The sequence below is a fragment of the Staurois parvus genome, unplaced genomic scaffold (assembly GCF_062004578.1).
Source record: "Staurois parvus isolate SC_StPar_1 unplaced genomic scaffold, SC_StPar_1.0 ptg000813l, whole genome shotgun sequence".
NCBI classification, from domain to species: Eukaryota; Metazoa; Chordata; class Amphibia; order Anura; family Ranidae; genus Staurois; species Staurois parvus.
The window spans coordinates 455,026-473,581 of NW_028318609.1; the positions used below are offsets into that span (position 1 = coordinate 455,026).

At 43.6% G+C, this 18,556-nt stretch overlaps 1 protein-coding gene across 1 annotated transcript in view; it reads right to left on the reverse strand.

Annotated features, from left to right (window-relative positions):
• Positions 1 to 1,361: 1,361 nt before the first annotated feature.
• Positions 1,362 to 18,556, reverse strand: part of LOC149444113 (transcription factor CP2-like protein 1) — a 63,292-nt gene continuing 46,097 nt past the window's right edge. Inside the window, exons 12-15 of the mRNA XM_089654873.1 lie at positions 16,441 to 16,523; positions 9,455 to 9,600; positions 8,339 to 8,390; positions 1,362 to 2,744 (exon numbers count right to left, since the gene is read on the reverse strand). Of these exons, the coding sequence (XP_089510999.1) occupies positions 2,707 to 2,744; positions 8,339 to 8,390; positions 9,455 to 9,600; positions 16,441 to 16,523 (319 nt within the window). The 3' untranslated portion in view covers positions 1,362 to 2,706. The remainder of the gene's footprint in view (positions 2,745 to 8,338; positions 8,391 to 9,454; positions 9,601 to 16,440; positions 16,524 to 18,556) is intronic.

An 18,556-nucleotide genomic window follows, 5' to 3' on the forward strand; every position in this document is an offset into this window, starting at 1 on the left:
ATTGCTTGCTAACACAAATTGCTAAGCAGCCAATCACTTGGCAGCAACTCATCTAGACGTGGTGAAGACAACTTGAAGTTAAATCCCCTTTCTTCCCTATTCTGATGCTCGGTTTGAAGTGACTTTGAACGTGGAATGGTTGTTGGTACCAGACGGGTTGGCCTGAGTATTTCCAAAACTGCTGATCTATTGGGATTTTCACAACCTGGCCTGAGTATTTCCAAAACTGCTGATCTACTGGGATTTTAACAACCATCTCTAGGGTTTGAATTGGTCCGAAAAAGAGAAAATATCCAGTGAGCGGCAGTTGTGTGGACGTAAATGCCTTGTTGAGGTCAGAAGAGAATGGGCAGACTGGTTCGAGATGATAGAAAGGCAAAAGTAACTCAGTTGTACCAAGTGGTTAATTAAGGTATGTGGAATACCATCTCTGAATGTACAACAATGTCGAACCTTGAGGCAGATGCACCACAGCAGCAGAAGACCACATCGGATGCCACTCCTGTCCTCTAAGAGCAGGAAACGGAGGGTACAATTTGCACAAGCCCCCCAAAATTGGACAATAGAAAATTTTAAAAACGTTGCTTGGGGATTGTCCCTTTAACATGACGTGATCAGCTGTGTCCGAAGGACACAGTGATCACAGAGAGAGCTGGGTGCATGCTGCAGTGGGTGCACGGTTCAACGAGAACGAACATCATATGACCCCCTCCCAATATTAGTGCATGCTACAGTGGGCGTGTGGTTCTAGGAGAACGTCCTATGACTCCCTCCCAGAATTGGTGCATGCTACAGTGGGCGCGTGGTTCTAGGAGAACGTCCTATGACTCCCTCCCAGAATTGGTGCATGCTACAGTGGGCGCGTGGTTCTAGGAGAACGTCCTATGACTCCCTCCCAGAATTGGTGCATGCTACAGTGGGCGCGTGGTTCTAGGAGAACGTCCTATGACTCCCTCCCAGAATTGGTGCATGCTACAGTGGGCGCGTGGTTCTAGGAGAACGTCCTATGACTCCCTCCCAGAATTGGTGCATGCTACAGTGGGCGCGTGGTTCTAGGAGAACATCCTATGACTCCCTCCCAGAATTGGTGCATGCTACAGTGGGTGCATGGTCCTAGGAGAACATCATATGACTCCCTACCAGAATTGGACAACCATGCTGTAGCCGTCATTTGGCTATAGCGCGTTCAGCAAGTGGTTAAGGACAACGTTGGCACTTATGGGGACTGAGTAGGGAAAGCAGATTTAACCCACTTCCCTGTTCTGGCCTCTGGCATTTTCTGCATAATGATTCTGTGTAACATCACCATAATTGTGTGATCATGATAATTGCATAATAAACATCACACAGAACTATACTGATACCTTTTGTAAGAATATTTTATTAGAAATACTTACATACAAAGCTACAAAACTGAAAAAGACTGATTTCTGCATGTAGCAATGCAGATCAGTGTGTATCGATTTAATTTAGAAAAATCTACTGGCATCTGCAGTTCAAAATGAATAGGATAAAAAAGAAAAAAAAATAAGCAGAGGCTAGCTCCAGTTAAAAATGAATAGCAAAATAGCAGTGGGTCCAGATATAGTCAGCTAAAGTGCCAATATATGCCAATCTTTACATAATGCCTTAACTGAAATTGAGACCAGCTGGGAGGATGGTGGGCCAAACTCAGAATTTTCTTTTTGTGTAAGTCAGGACACCCGCTCACATCAAGGGACCAACTGGGAGGATTGGGAGAGATGGGCCAAAATCTGATTTTACATGAGGAAAAATTTTTTTTTATACAGTTTAGCTTCCTATACTGTAGCTCTACAATTAAGGCTCATGCACACATTTTCACTTGTGTGGTAATGCATACGTTGCTGTAGATAGGCTCATATATTTTCCCTTTGAAAACACAAAACCCATAGATGTGAACCAGCCACATGGGAAAGAATGGGATTTCTACTTGGAATGCATTTTCATGCAGTAAATTTCATGTAAATGTTACACTTTACTGAAGGAAAATGATCAAGGGTGAATATGCCCTTACCTTTTGTGAGAACCATATGTCCGGGGCTGTCTTAATAGCACTTTGGCCCCCTGGGCAAAGAAATGCACTGGCCCAATTTATGCACCTACTCCCATGTATAAAAGTGTAAATAGCTGATAGAATTAAACATATACTTATTGTACAGGGGGTATCCCACAATACTAGCACCAGGAGGGCACAGTACAGATTCTGGGACATTGCCCTGGACATGGCCATCCCAGGACAGCTTAGTTAAAAGCATGACTGTCCCAGAAAATCCGGGACAGTTGGCAAGTATGATGTAATGCAAAATTATCATGGGGGCCCTGGGCATTAAGACAGCCCTGCACATGTCAAAATTATGTGGAACATCTACCTGAGAATTTTTATTATTATATGCTCCGTTTTAGTTGCCTAGGTTTGTAATAGGTTATCCTCATGTCTGCAAGGCAGGGCAATCCACCATATAGCACCAGGGCTAATGTTTGCTTGAAGCAAAAGAAAATGTCTGAACACCCTTAAACAAGTTAGAGTGAAGGAATTCGAGGAGAGCAGGAATGTTTTTAGCAAATGCTTGAGGTGTATTCCTTGCGGTGTCATTCCACTCCATTACTTAGGCCTCGCATGCCTGCTTTGTAGCAGCATCCTTTATTTTGGAATATCTAGTGTAGAAGTGTTGCTTCACTTGAGGATTACTTCAGGATGCAGTGGTATCCATCAGGATTTTGCACTGTGTAGACAAGAAACGAAGATAGCAAATTTAATCGTATGGAATATTCCCATATTCAAGTTACACCATTAAAGTGTATGTCAAACCAAAAACTTTTTTTGCTAGTTTTGGATAGCCTGGGGAAGGATTAGAAGCCCATGCCAGGCTTTTACTGATATCTGGGATCCATCGCCATCATCACTGCTATCACCAGACAGGAAATCATAAATTAATCATATTAAGGGACAAGGACGGAGAAGAAAATCTGACTTGGGATCCAGCCTTGCTCTACTTCCCTAAAGAAAAGCATATGTAATTTCCAATTTTGTTGCAGCTGGAGAGTTCCCTTTAATTCCTGTCTGGAAAAATGTCAGCAGGACAGGAAAAACCAGGAGAGCCTTGGACACCACTAAAAACTCAGCATGGGTCTCAAACTATTTGAACTCTACAGCCAACAGTTTTTTTATACTTTTGGATATTTATACTTTAAGGACCTTATTCACATTACTATGCTGCATTAGTACACATGCTTTTACACGTTTTCATTAACCCCTTGACACCGACTGTGTCAAGGGGTTAATGAAAACGAGTTGGCCTCAGAGAACTGGGCTATTTTCTGTGGGGCAGCTAATTTGCATACCTGTCTTTGTGCTGGGAGCACACCGTATGATGTGCTCCCAGCACAAAAACCGGGGTGTCACTGAGAGTTTTCAGTTCCTGTTCTAATGATCGGGACCTGGAACTCCCAATTCCGGGTTACCTGATCGCTGTGATAGCCTCCGATTGGCTATCACAGTGATCAGTCTTTGTGAAGTCAGTCCCTCTTGTTTTTTCTCTGAATGGAGGAAAGAGATGCATTGTATCTCTCTTTGTCTTTGCAGAGAGAAAAAAAAAATAAGTATGTGTAAAAAATAAATAAATGAATTGTAATAAAAAAAAAGAAATGAAAAATAAACAAAAAATGCCTAGATTGGTCTAGGTCTGTGCCAAGGTTAGTGTTTGGGTCAGGGTAATTTTTTTTTTGGTCAGGGTTTTTTTTTTGTTCTAATTTTTAAATTAGTATCTGAGTTAGTGGCAGGTAAAAAAAAAAACAAAAAAAAAACTAATTGCGCACTATTGTTTCTGGGCTGCACTATGGTATAAACTACAACTTTCATACACACATGAGGTATCACTGCGATCGTCAGGAGCAGAAGAAATTATTTTGGGTTGTTCTTTGGTGGTAGGTTATGGCAGTAGGAGGCAATATACAGTTAAATTAAAAAATAGTTACTATTTTGGGCCAGATAGATATATATAGATAGATAGATATATATATCAGGAGATATCCATTACCATTTACCACCAAATGAAAGCTCATTTTGTCCTGAATAAAAAAACAAGGTATAATCCACCTGAATGTACAAAGTAGTTGTGATGATATGTACAGTTTTGCGAACACATGTCAAAGTTGCAAAATTGTGCTTAGGCTTTAAGATTTATTTTACCCTTAGGAACGTAGGGGTTAAGGCAGCCCATTCATTTGAATGCACCAAAATGTGCCTGTAGCATTTCTAGCAGCACAACGCAACGCACATCTGTCGGCAAGGTGTGTTGCAATATTGTTTATCTTGAACTTCATTGAATCGCACCAATGCAGGTAAAGCAGTAATGTGAATGGACCCTTAGTGATTCTACCCACAAAAGTTTTAAATACTGCCAAAATATCCACTTTCAACCATAAGTGTTTAAAGTATTGCAGTAATAACTCTAGAACAGCATGAAATGACTTCTGAAAATGATGGCATTTACCTTTCCATAAAATCTATATGCATTAACATGTAGCTGTACATTTGTAACTTAGTCTTTTAAAGCATTAGCAGATTTTTCAGCCAATAAACTAGTGACACATTACAATTTGACTAGAGCTCAATTCCATTGATGGTTTGTGGTGAGATCTTCACCATAAGGTCACAGAAAAAGTCAGTCTTGTATCTTGGAAGAGCTGCAGGTGTATTCAAAGACAAATGGTTGTTTAATGTGTATAATGGGGAAAGTATTGACATAGTCCCAAAAGAACCCCAATGGCTCAAAATTGATATGGTTCAGAAACCTTGAGTCAAAAAAAGGGGTGAATAAAGCACGTGGATCAGATTGCATTTGGCGAGTGGAAATAATGTGGGGGCGAGTCACTGGCAAAGCCGGAGCCACTATAAGGCAGCTGGGTAGACAGACCTTGGCGCTTCATGTCCCAGACCTGTGCACCAATCACCCTCACCATTTCCCCCATTCCTCTCCCCGCTCACCGCTGGTGTTTTGCTCTCCTCCCTCAACCTCGGTTTCAAGTGCTTCCGGGTCTCTCACTAAGGGGAACATGTGCAGGCCGGCACTGTGTACTGGGTGCTGCTGCACCAACCTTCACTCCCTGACAAGCTGGTTCTCATCTGACAGGTTAGATCTCTTTGCTCTGGCTGCAGCTGCACTTTCTTCCCCGACAATCTCTCCCCTCCTCTCCAGTGTAGATGTTCTATTCTGCTTCAGTCTCCTTTTTTACTCCTCTCTGCCTTCTCGGTCCAGCCACACTTGTTCTCTGCTTTCCTCTTCTCCTTCCCCGCCATGCACAGTTCCAACACAGCTGGAGGGCTCTTTCTGTAAGTGGGGGCTCTGATGGTACAGGGGGACTGTGATGGTACAGGGGGAGCTCTGATGGTAAAAGGAAACTCTGATGTTCAGGGGGACTTTGATGGTAAATGGGGGCTCTGATGGCCCATGGGGACTCTGATGTTACATGGGAACTCTGATGGTACAGGGGGGCTTTGATGGTGAAGGGGAACTGTGATGGTACAGGGGGACTCTGATGGTAAAGGGGACTTGTAGAGGAGGACATGGGATGGGGGAGATGGGACTGGAGAAGGAGAAAGACATGGGATGGAGGAGGTGTTCACATTGCTTTATTAATATTATTAAATATGTTGTTAATATGTGTTCCGCATTAAACATTTCACAGTCTCATTTCATGAGATAATTTATGAGGGCAAGTTTAGGGGTGAGGCAGGGAAGGGGTTGGGTGGGGCATCTGGTGGCAAGTAACTCTTAAAGCCTGGTAGTAGCTCAGGACTTGAAATTTTAAGCCCTGGCTTACACCCATGTGTCCATGTGTCAAAGAGTTGAGCTCTGTTCTTTCAAAGCCATTGTTTCTAAATTTGAGAGACTCTTTACAGACTGGGTTGGTGCCACAAGATTGGTGTATGGCCAATGAGGTGCCTATATTTAAAAAGTAATCAAAGTCTTTAGCAAGTAACTACAGACCGGATAGTTTTAACTTCAGTAGTTGGGAAGATACTTGAGAGTTTGTTAAAAAAGACCACATAGAGGAGTTTTTGCTAAAAAGAATATATTTTTTTAATGTATTCTTTTTTTTATTTATAAATAGACTTGAGATTTTGTTAAAAGACCACATAGATGAGATTTTGCTAACAATAATATTTTTTTAAATTTATAAATCTATAAATATACTTGACAGTTTGTTAAAAAAAAATGTATTTACAAATCTAAAAATATACGAGAGTTTGTTAAAAGACCACATAGATGAGTTTTTGCTAAACAGAATATTTTTTTTATAACAAACTCAAGTATATTTTTAGATTTATAAATGAAAAAAAATGAATAAAAATATATATTCTTTTTAGCACAAACTTATCGACGTGGTCTTTTATTTATTCTTTTTCTATTTATAAATCCATAAATAGATGTTCAGTACTACAATTTTACTTCTATTTAAGCATAGAAAATAAACTAAACCCAGTTCCAGATCACCCCCCCCCCCCGAAAAAAAAAACACCTGACTACTTCAGCTGGGGAAAGGCCAATGTATTCAGATATTCCTGGCTGCAAGCCACTGAGAAGCACCTGGGATTGGAGGGGAGAATAGACTCATGCATTGGGAGCATCCTGTGGGTTTTCATGATGCTAGAAGATGCATTGAATCAACTGCCTGACTTCCTTTAGACCACGGGTGTCAAACTGGTGCCCCTCCAGCTGTTGCCAAACTACAAGTCCCATGATGCATTGCAAGATTGACAGTTACAAGCATGACTCCCAAAGGCAGAGGCATGATGGGACTTGTAGTGTTACAACAGCTGGAGGTACACCAGTTTGACACCCTGCTTTAGACAATAGTCGTGGTTTCCATTGCACTGGAACTATGTAATGTAAAGGGTCATACACCCGGAAATTTAGAAGCCGTGTGCCCCACCAGATATATTAACAGGAGGAAGAGTTGGTTAAGGAGTTGTAGTGGAGTGGAGTCTGGGATTAACCCCAGTGTGGGGAAGGTGTGGTTTGACCTGGGAATTGACAGGTCATTTTTGGAGGTGAGTGCATTTGTGAATGGTGGTGAGAGTCACTGCACATGATATATGGAGCAAAAACACAAAGGGTGGACTCTGTTTGCGGATTTATAACTACTACACAGAAGGAAATTCATTCACGCTTGGACTTTTATGTATAATTTGTTTCTGCTATATTTGACATATGCATAATTAAAAATTTACATATGTGGAGGTAAAGTGTTACTAAACCCAGGACCCTGCATTCACTATATCTGGTCTTCCACAGAACATGGAAATGCAATTTATTTTAGTAAATATAAACTGCTGATAAGTTATTTTTAGCAGTGTATAGCAGTCTTGTGACTTCTTTCAGTGTCCAGCTGAGCACTGGTTAATTTTGTAGGAGTTTTCATTCTCCTCTGACTGTCCTATGTGGCTGCATGACCCCTGACCCCTCTGTCTGGACAGTGCTGATTGGCCCTGTGCTGATCACATGCACCCTCCCCCCCCCAAAAAAACAACTCTAAACATGCTCAGTTTAGTGTGTATTGCTAGAGTGCCTCCTGGAGCTCTGTACTATCAGCGGATGGATGGGAGACTCTGGAAGAAGAAGAGGATCAGAGAAGTCAGGATCAAACGCCCTTTTTTTTATACCATGCGGCGGATTAACCCCTTTGGTTCCACAGGGAGTATAACAAGCAATCACTGTTGTGGGTTTAGTACATTTTAACTTTATTAGGTGCAGCAAAATTATTCATGCTTTTGTTATACTTAGATTGTGAGAACACAATTTGCTTGGAGCCACCTGGTATTTATTTTACTTCAAATTTACTCATTTCACTTTATTTTAAAAATGTGAATAAAATATAGGATATTTAACTAGGTAGCATGGGATTACACAATAGTTTTTCAGATAATATGCTAAGACTTCTGGACGGGCTAAATATTCAAAAGAAATTGGTAAAATCATCAGTCTGTGTACTGCTAAGATCATCAGCATAGCCCTAGAAATCATTGTAGGCATTACATTTCTGTAGGTGTATGCTATATTCGTTCCAAACATTAACACGTACAAACGTCTTCAGTGAACCAATGCACAATGCTGCGATGTGCAAAGTGCAGAGCAACCAAATTTTAGTTTCCTGCACCAAGACCCAATAACATGACTTCTGATTGGTTTTAATAGGATGTGGGAGTTAGCATGTACTCTCTCCTCTGGGCATTGGCTATTGATCAGCCCTATGACAAAAAACAAATCACAGTCTCTGACACATAATCTTCATCTCACATGGAATGAACACTTACTTTTTTGCAGTGAAGCAGTAAAGCAGGATTCATCTGGCATATTTCTGACCATCTGCAGGGAAGGCAGACATATTAGTAGGCTGTGCATATTTGCACCACATTAGGACATTTTTAATGTGTACTGTAATCAGGAGGGCCGGTGCTTCAACTAGGCAGCTGCCTAGGGCGCACTACCACCTAGGGGCACCTGGGTGCAGTGCAGTGGGGCCTATGGACCTCTTGTATGAATTCTTCATTTCTCTGCAGAGTCCCCCTCTCCTCATACGCAAGGAATGATGGTATCTTTACTCTGCACAATTGTCTCACAGCCTGTACACACACACACACACACACACACGACTATTTGGTGTCTGGGGCCACTGTAGCAGGTGAGCTGCTGCTCCTTTCAGTGTTCCTCTCAGACTCTGTCCCTTTATGCAAGATGGCTAGCGGCTGCTAATCACTGTGGAGTTTTGGAACTCTGTCTTTTTTGTTCTCTGTCTGATTGGTTAATACAGTTAATTTATATTTGGTTAATATATATTTTGTCATTAATATTGGTCCTGGTGACATCTTTTGGCACTTATTTTTGCACATTAAAAGAAAATCAGTTTAGTGTTTTGTTGATTTAATATTTCCTGTGGTTTTGAAAAGTTATTATTTTTTTTTTCTTTGGGGGTGGGGGGAGAGTTAACTGGTCTTGCCTAGGGCAAATAGTCTAGCACCGGCCCTGGCTGTAATGTAGAGCAATACAAAGCAGTGCGCTGGTGCTGAAATTGGAGAGATCTGTATTGTTTACATACAGACCTCTCCTCTGTCACTGTTCCTCGGCGATCGCCGGGTGCTGGCGGGGAATCTCCGGCCGGAACTTGGTGATTGACAGCTCTAGCCGCCAATAGAAATATAGCCATATGAAAGCAGCCTAATCTAGCCATTAGCCATGCAAATGGAAATATTGTGGGGCTTTTTTGGGTGGACATGTCCAGTGTAGTATTGCTTCAGGTTCACACATCAATAACATAATTATGGTAGGGGAGACTAGTGCAGATATGCGTCGTCATTGTAGAGTCACTACCCTATCCTTTTGTTTTAATAAATGCCCCCAATGTGTGCCTATCATGCACTGCAATTACTTACTGTGTCACTAAGCAGAATATGGATCCCATGGGGGCCAGTTCTGGAGATCCTCAGTATGTGATTGGCAGGCACACTGAAAAGGTCAGCCAGCTTATTTGTCAACTCTGCTGCAGTTGCATTTTCCAGATAAATCTCCTGATACAGTGCTGTTGGCGGTGAAGATAAAGTGTTATAATCAGAAAAACCTTTTCTCACTTGAATGCAATTTTTTTCAAACATATGTGCATTATCTTGCTTTAGCACCTTGTTTATATTTCCCAAAATTTGAACTTCAGAATGAGGGACACTTGAAGGAGGAAGTGACCTGCGTTCTGCATAGCGTGCCATGGAAAAAAATGGGTGTGGCTAAATGCTTAACAACGAGAGGGGTCTAAGGGTTGTGGTTAAACAAAACCCGGGCCTCCTTGTACCTATAAAATATGCTTTGGTTGCTGTGCCACAAGCAAGAGTCTCACGGACACAACCCCCAGCACAATCATTTAAAAAAAGAATAAAAAGCTTCCATTCCAAACGGTTTCTACAAACTGTGGAAAAATGTGTTACATGCAGAGTGCAGGGTTTAGGAGTGCATTTCATACAGAGCACAGGATTCAGAAGTGCATATCATACATAGTGCAGGGTTCAGGAGTGCGTTACATACAGAGTGCAGGGTTTAGGAGTGCATTTCATACAGAGCACAGGATTCAGAAGTGCATATCATACATAGTGCAGGGTTCAGGTGTGTGTTATGTAGAGAGTGCAGGGTTCAGGAGTGCGTTACATACAGAGTGCAGGGTTCAGGAGTGCGTTACGTACAGAGTGCAGGGTTCAGGAGTGCGTTACGTACAGAGTGCAGGATTCAGGAGTGCGTTACGTACAGAGTGCAGGATTCAGCAGTGTGTTTCGTACATAGTGCAGGGTTCAGGTGTGTGTTACGTAGAGAGTGCAGGGTTCAGGAGTGCGTTACATACAGAGTGAAGGGTTCAGGAGTGCGTTACGTACAGAGTGAAGGGTTCAGGAGTGCGTTACGTACAGAGTGAAGGGTTTAGGAGTGCGTTTCGTACATAGTGCAAGGTTCAGGTGTGCGTTATGTAGAGAGTGCAGGGTTCAGGTGTGTGTTGCCTACAGAGTGCAGGATTCAGGAGTGCGTTACGTACAGAGTGCAGGATTCAGGAGTGCGTTACGTACAGAGTGCAGGATTCAGGAGTGCGTTACGTACAGAGTGCAAGGTTCAGGAGTGCGTTAAGTACAGAGTGCAGGATTCAGGGATGCGTTACGTACAGAGTGCAGAATTCAGGAGTGCGTTACGTACAGAGTGCAGGGTTCAGGAGTGAGTTACGTACAGAGTGCAGGGTTCAGGAGTGAGTTACGTACAGAGTGCAGGGTTCAGGAGTGAGATACGTACAGAGTGCAGGGTTCAGGGATGCGTTACGTACAGAGTGAAGGAATCAGGGATGCTTTACATACAGAGTGCAGGAATGAGGTATGCTTTACATACAGAGTGCAATGTTCAGGAGTGCATTTCGTACAGAGTGCAGGATTTAAGTGTACGTTTCATACAGAATGCAGGATTTAGGTGTACGTTACGTACAGAGTGCAGGAATCAGGGATGCTTCACGTATAGAGTGCAGGAATCAGGGATGCTTTACGTATAGAGTGCAGGAATCAGGGATGCTTTACCTATAGAGTGCAGGAATCAGGGATGCTTTACGTACAGAGTGCAGGAATCAGGGATGCGTTACGTACAGAGTGCAGGAATCAGGGATGCGTTACGTACAGAGTGCAGGAATCAGGGATGCGTTACGTACAGAGTGCAGGGTTCAGGAGTGCGTTACGTGCAGGGTTCAGGAGTGCGTTACGTGCAGGGTTCAGGAGTGCGTTACGTACAGAGTGCAGGGTTCAGGAGTGCGTTACGTACAGAGTGCAGGGTTCAGGAGTGCGTTACGTACAGAGTGCAGAGTTCAGGAGTGCGTTACGTACAGAGTGCAGGGTTCAGGAGTGCGTTACGTACAGGGTTCAGGAGTGAGTTACGTACAGAGTGCAGGATTCAGGGATGCGTTACGCACAGAGTGCAAGGTTCAGGAGTGCATTTCGTACAGAGTGCAGGATTTAAGTGTACGTTTCATACAGAATGCAGGATTTAGGTGTACGTTACGTATAGAGTGCAGGAATCAGGGCTGCTTTACGTACAGAGTGCAGGAATCGGGGATGCTTTACGTACAGAGTGCAGGAATCGGGGATGCTTTACGTACAGAGTGCAGGAATCGGGGATGCGTTACGTACAGAGTGCAGGAATCGGGGATGCGTTACGTACAGAGTGCAGGAATCGGGGATGCGTTACGTACAGAGTGCAGGGTTCAGGAGTACGTTACGTACAGAGTGCAGGGTTCAGGAGTACGTTACGTACAGAGTGCAGGGTTCAGGAGTGCTTTACGCACAGAGTGCAGGATTTAGGTGTAAGTTTTGTACAGAGTGCAGGATTCAGAGGTGCATTACGTATAGAGTGCAGGGTTCAGGAGTGAGTTACGTGCAGGGTTCAGGAGTGAGTTACGTGCAGGGTTCAGGAGTGAGTTACGTGAAGAGTGCAAGGTTCAGGTGTACGTTACGCACAGAGTGCAAGGTTCAGGGGTGCGTTACGTACAGAGTGCAGGGTCCATGGGTGCGTTACATACAGAGTGCAAGGTTCAGGAGTGCATTTCATACAGAGTGCAGGATTTAAGTGTAAGTTTCGTACAGAGTGCAGGATTTAGGTGTAAGTTTCGTACAGAGTGCAGGATTCAGGGGTGCGTTACATACAGAGTGCAGGGGTCAAAAGTTAAACCACAAAGACACCAATTAAACATACAATTACATTCTAAACTCTTGATTAACAGCATACAGGAGCCGAGCCAAGAATGGCTGCACTTGGCTTTTATCTATCTGATGCCTGCAAACAGGACCTGCAGCAGTGTGAACATATAGCACCGTCAGGGATTGGCGAACAAGCCGGCGGGGGTACAGGTGAAATGGGAGAGAGTGCAGCTGTCATGTCCAGCCTGTGATGTGGAGGATGGGCGGGACCGTTATGCAGTTCAGGGGCTCCGCCCCTTTTTAAAAACAACTCGCTCATAGGGAAACAGCCGAAATTTATACAGTGCCAGCTGGGGAAAAGGTGGCAAGGGGCAGGACCATTTGGAACTACTACATGTGCACCCGTAGTGGTGTATAATTCAGGTGTAATATACACTGCTTCAGCTGCACATGCCCAGTTGGTCCTGCCCCTTGTCACCATCTTCCCTTGCCACTGGCCAGCAATGTATAAATGCCAGCTATTGGTCTATGCAGTGCTTGCTGGACAAAGGGGGCTGAGCCCCTGAAACAAATCGGCCCTGCCCATCCCCGACATCACAGGTTGGAGTTGACAGTTGCACGCTCTTTCTCATTGCGGCTGCAAGCCCCGCTGGCTTGCCCACCAATCCCTGGCTGTGCTACAATAATTTTGAGCTTCCGCTGGGATCCCACAGGTATGGCACATACTTACTTTAGTCCAAGTTGGATCAATGTAACTGTAAAAATGACCCTTCCTAAACTTCAGCTTTAATAGTTTTAAAACTGCAGCTTTATTAAAATAATTCCTGGTGATCCTGCAATAAAAGTAATTGTTCAGGTAGTTTCCTATTATAAAGTGACAATGTTCTCTCCCTGTATCTCAACTGTGCCCCTATCATGTGGACTTCTGATGGAGACAGCATGTGGCTACTTTAACACAAATTGCACAGGCATGGTCCACTGTTGTCATCATCATCAAGAAACTTACTTTGCACTCCAGCAAAAGATGCATGGAATTTTTCATTCATACAAGTAGGAAATTTTTGTATTGTTGATCATCTGCAGCCAAGTATTTTTCTGATACACAGGAATTTAGCAAACCAAATGGCATTTGGCTAGAGTTTACAAGTTCATAGTGTAGGCCTACCATTAGTGATGGGCCAAACACTCCCTTGTTGGGTTCACGGTCTAACATTCAAACATAATAAAAGTTTGACAGCAAATTTTGAACAGAGGGGACAATTCCCTAAGCGGTATGGTACCGCATTTGAGTGCACGGCTACTAAAAACATTGACAGCTGAAGTGCCCGGCAATTTAAAAAAAAAGTGTGGGGTTTCCCTCCAATCCATACCAAGCCCTTCAGGTCTGGTATGAATTTTGAGGGGATCCCCCATGCCAAATTTTGTGAAAAATCCATACCAGACCCTTATCCGAGCATGTAGTCCGGCAGGTCAGGAAAGGGGGGGGAGGAGCAAGCCCCCCCCAAAGCACCTTGTCCCCATGTTGATGGGGGCAAGGGCCTCTTCCCGACAACTGTGGCCAGTGGTTTGGGGGTCTGCAGGCGCGGGGGGAGCTTATCAGAATCTGGATCGCCCCTCCATGTGAATGAGTATGGGGTACATGGTACCGCTACTCATTCACAAAAAAAAAAAGTGTATAAGAAATGACAGTCTTTGACAAGTCCTGTATTAAAAACAAAAACGTAAAAAAAGTCCCCTGAAGTAAATCCAACGTCCATCACAATGCCTGCCGCCCTAAAATAGAAAAAAAACTCCCAGTTCGCGATGCTGGCTCCAGACGTCTGACAGCAGTGACGGGATGACCATTCTTAACGACTGTGATGGTGTCACAAGGGGGTGGGGTCATCCCCACCCCCTTGTGACGTCATCATGCCCTTTAATTGGCCAAAGCATTGCACCTGACCTGTGTTCAGGTGCATTGCTTTGGCCAATCGCAATGCACTGTCAGGGCACAATGGGGCACAGCGGGCTGAAAGCCTGCCAAACGCTCTTACCGTTTGTGTGTTCACTGAACAGCCCATCCCTACCTACCATCATTTTGACAGCAATTGGATGGTAGCTGAAACTCTAGACCAGGGGTCTGCAACCTTTAAGACATAAAGAGCCACTTGGACCCGTTTCCGAGAGGGAAAAAAAGACTGGGAGCCGCAAAACCATTGCAACATTTAAAACAAATCCGACACTGCATATATTGCAAAAAACGCTCTGGTCATGAAGGGGGTTTAAGGGCCCAGTAAGCAAAGGGTTAATCAGGGCCACAGTGTATCGTCATAATCACAATCATAGCCTTAGGTCAGTGGTGGGCAACCTTTTTTTTCGACTGAGCCAAATCTCGCCAAAACCACGATTGAAATTTATTTTGAGAGAAACATTTTTAAAACTGAAAATACATCCCCCATATAGTAATTCATCCCCCATAGTAATTCATCCCCCCTATAGTAATTCATCCCCCATAGTAATTCATCCCCCCTATAGTAATTCATCCCCCATAGTAATTCATCCCCCATAGTAATTCATCCCCCATATAGTAATTCATCCCCCATAGTAATTAATCCCCCCTATAGTAATTCATCCCCCATATAGTAATTCATCTCCCCTATAGTAATTCATCCCCCATAGTAATTCATCCTCCCTATAGTAATTCATCCCCCCTATAGTAATTCATCCCCCATATAGTAATTCATCCCCCATAGTAATTCATCCCCCCTATAGTAATTCATCCCCCCTATAGTAATTCATCCCCCATAGTAATTCATCCCCCATAGTAATTCATCCCCCATAGTAATTCATTCCCCATATTGTGTGAATTCACTTACCTTTGCTCCGCGCGTTCCTCTCGCTGGGTTCCCGCGCCGTTCTGGTCTTCAGGGCGGACTGTGAGAGGAGAGGAGTTCGTCACGCTGCCCCGCCTACATCCGGGCTGCCCCGCCTACATCCTGACAGCCAATGTTTGCCAGCGGGCGCCCGGCACACAGAAGATCTGCATTAAAAGAGCCGCGGCTTGCCGACCCTATTGCCTGTCACCTGGTGGGCAGTGTGCTCCGGAGCCGCAGGAAAGTTGAAAAAGAGCCGCATGCGGCTCCGGAGCCGCATGCGGCTCCGGAGCCGCGGGTTGCCGACACCCGCTCTAGACCATGTGGTATATTCTATACCAGCAACACTCTGAGCGGGAGGCTCTTTTCATGGGTTTCTACAGATTTAAAATGTGAGAAAAAAATCCACATTAGTAAATCATAAAAGTAGGAATGGCAAGAGAGAATATGCATTAGATGCAGATTGAATGGTAAACACATTCAGTATTTTCTCCACAAACCAGAGAGGAAAAAAAAGAGAGAGCCTTTTGAAGAGACATAGTGCGGTAGTGTTACAAAAAAAAATTAATTCTTAGATCAACTTTTATTTATAGCTTAAAGTGTTACTAAACCCATAACAGTAAAATCAGTCTGTATATGCAGTAAAGCATGCTTGTTATACTCACTGTGGAACCTAAGGGGTTAATCCACTGCATTCTGTAAAAAGGCTGTTTGATCCTTTCTTCTCTGTTCTTCCCCTTTTTTCAAGCGACCACCACTTATCTCCAGACTGATCCGTAGGCATGCACATGCTCAGTTTGGTGTGTATTGCTAGAGAGTGTTTTTTTTTTTTCTTGGGAGAGTGCATGTGATCAGCACAGAGCCAATCAGCACTGTCTAGACAGAGGTCAGGGGATTTTCATCCTCCTAGAGCAGAGAGAAAACTCCTCCTACAAGATGTAACCTGCTCTGCTGAGAGCTGATAGAAGTCACAAGAATGCTCTAACTGCTGATGAGAAAAGGTATTTAGCAGTTTATATTTACTGTGTACTGTGGGAGACCAGATATAGCGGATTTAGGTTCCTGGGTTTAGTAACACTTTAAGAGTTGCTGAAACTAACACTGAAGATTTGCTCAGCTAACACCAATGTGTTAGCTGAATAGTATACCCCACACAGACCTTTAAATGCTGGTGGAACATAGTCAGAGCTCTTCACAATCTAAGGATCCTGGTAAAAGGCTTTACCATGCATCTCAGTGGTGGGAAGGAGCTTCTAAGGGGGCTTGAACTGATGTTATGTGCTTAGGTAGAATGAAGATGTTGAAATCGTCTTATATTTTGCCCACAAGTAGGGCCAGTTTGGCATTTTCTCTGGCTGAACCTACCTGTCTGGCTTGAATCTTCATCATTCTGGTTCTTTCCCACAGATTCTGAACTGATATATAATGTAAGACGTGGCCGCACAGACCTGTTGGTAAAATATAGTTACAGCAAATGTAAAATGTGTCTGTTCTTGTGTTATTTGAAGAAAACCCAAAAAATACTACACCTATGGAAAATAGCATTTCATCCAATGAAGTGGAAAAATATAGGATCTGCCATTGCTAACCAACTCGTAAATGTGCTACTAGTTGCCTTATTGTTTTTCTGACACACTGGCTTCAATAGTGACCTCAAACAAATATGCAGATCATGAAAGTTAGAGAAAAGTCCTCATCTGCATTCTAGACAAAACCAACTTGTATGACACCAAAGACCAGGTTATTTCTAGCCTGCTGGCTCGGGCATCGAGCTCTGGAGTTAGGAAAATTTTGGTGTCTTTCTTGGAAAATCCCAACAACACATGCCAGCCTGAAGGACTAGGGAGGAGTTCTATATACCTGGTCAGTGCAGGAACTTGATCCGTGGAGGAATCCCATCTCCTGATCAACATTCTGGAACTCCAAGCAATATGGCTGTCCCAAGACATCTGGACACCCCAAACAGAGGGTCATCCGATGAAGAGCCAGTTGGACAATGCCACTGCAGTAGCATACATCAACCACCAGAAAGAAACCAGAGGATTCTAACCATTGACAGTCTACAAGCAGACTATATCAGCTGGTAGCACCTAGATCTGGGGGGGGGGGGATGCTCAAGTGACTCCGTGGGATCAGTACAACCTGAGCTATGCCTATCCTCCTTTGAAAATTCTTCTTTGTCTATTCTGTATGATGGAGATGAGATGGATGGCATTCTGGTGATCCTCATAGCTTCAAACTGGCCTGGAGATATGAAATCAGAGAGATCCAGCCATGCCATTAAAGTCAGCAACCATGAAGCAGGGTGGTATACCAGTCCTTGAGGGTGGTAGACCAGCCAAACTGGCTCTTGATCAGATGACCCTCTGTTTGGGGTGTCCAGCTGGCTAGGGACAGCCAAATCTCGTCTGTTCTGTATAATGGAGATGAGATGGATGGCATTCTGGTGATCCTCATATCTTCAAACTGACCTGGAGCTGTGGTTCTTCAGCCTGACCAAACTTCTGGTAGACCCCCCCATGGGCTCTAGCAGATTGTCTGGATCTCCTATCTCAAGGACTGGTCTACCACTCTGCATCATGGTTGCTGACGTTAATGGCATGGCTGGATCTCTCTGATTTCACTTTCACTTTCAGTGGTAATGGTAAACAGGTCAAATAGAGAGAATGTCCCAAGCAGGGGATCAGACAGCAATAAAAACCTGACTAATCCATCTCCACTCCAAAACAAAGCAAAAAAGTTTTGCCTTTAGGTTTACTTTCAAAGAAAGGAAGCCTGATGCTTCAATCTCCCTAGAAGCATGTGGATGGCCTCAACACTTAGTGATTGGAAATACATAGGTGGATAAAAAAAAATAACATTGGATCCTATGTATTTCCAATCAGGAGGTATCTGGTGGGCAGAAGACAGAATTTCTGACTAAGGTGGATAAATAAAAAAATAACATTGGATCCTTAGTCAGAAATTCCGTCTTCTGCCCACCAGATACCTCCTGATTGGAAATACATAGGATCCAATGTTATTTTTTTATTTATTCATGTTAGTTAGAAATTCTGTCTTCTGCCCATCAGATACCTCCACAGCAGTGATCTTCCAGTACTGCAGAGGTTAATATGAGTGGCTTCACCGGTCACAAACATTCATCAAAAGTGCAGACTATGTCCACCCTTTCTGCCCCCCTCCATTCACAGAGCACTTTCCATTGTGGTAACCAATAGCACGGTTTCCGTGTATGGAGGAGGTGGGCCTTTCATTCAGAAGCCTGTTCTCCATTTATAGAGCACTTTTCACTGGTGACAATGGTAAGTAAGGGAATGGTCAGTAAGTAGTTGAAATCTGCAACAGGGTTACAACCTGTAATTTTATAGCATGTATTCCAAAAATTCACCATTTTCAAAATGCTTTTATTTCAGTTAATTCAAAAGCGGCTTGTTTATGGCATGAATATGGAAATGTACAAATATGTCAACTGCCATTGATA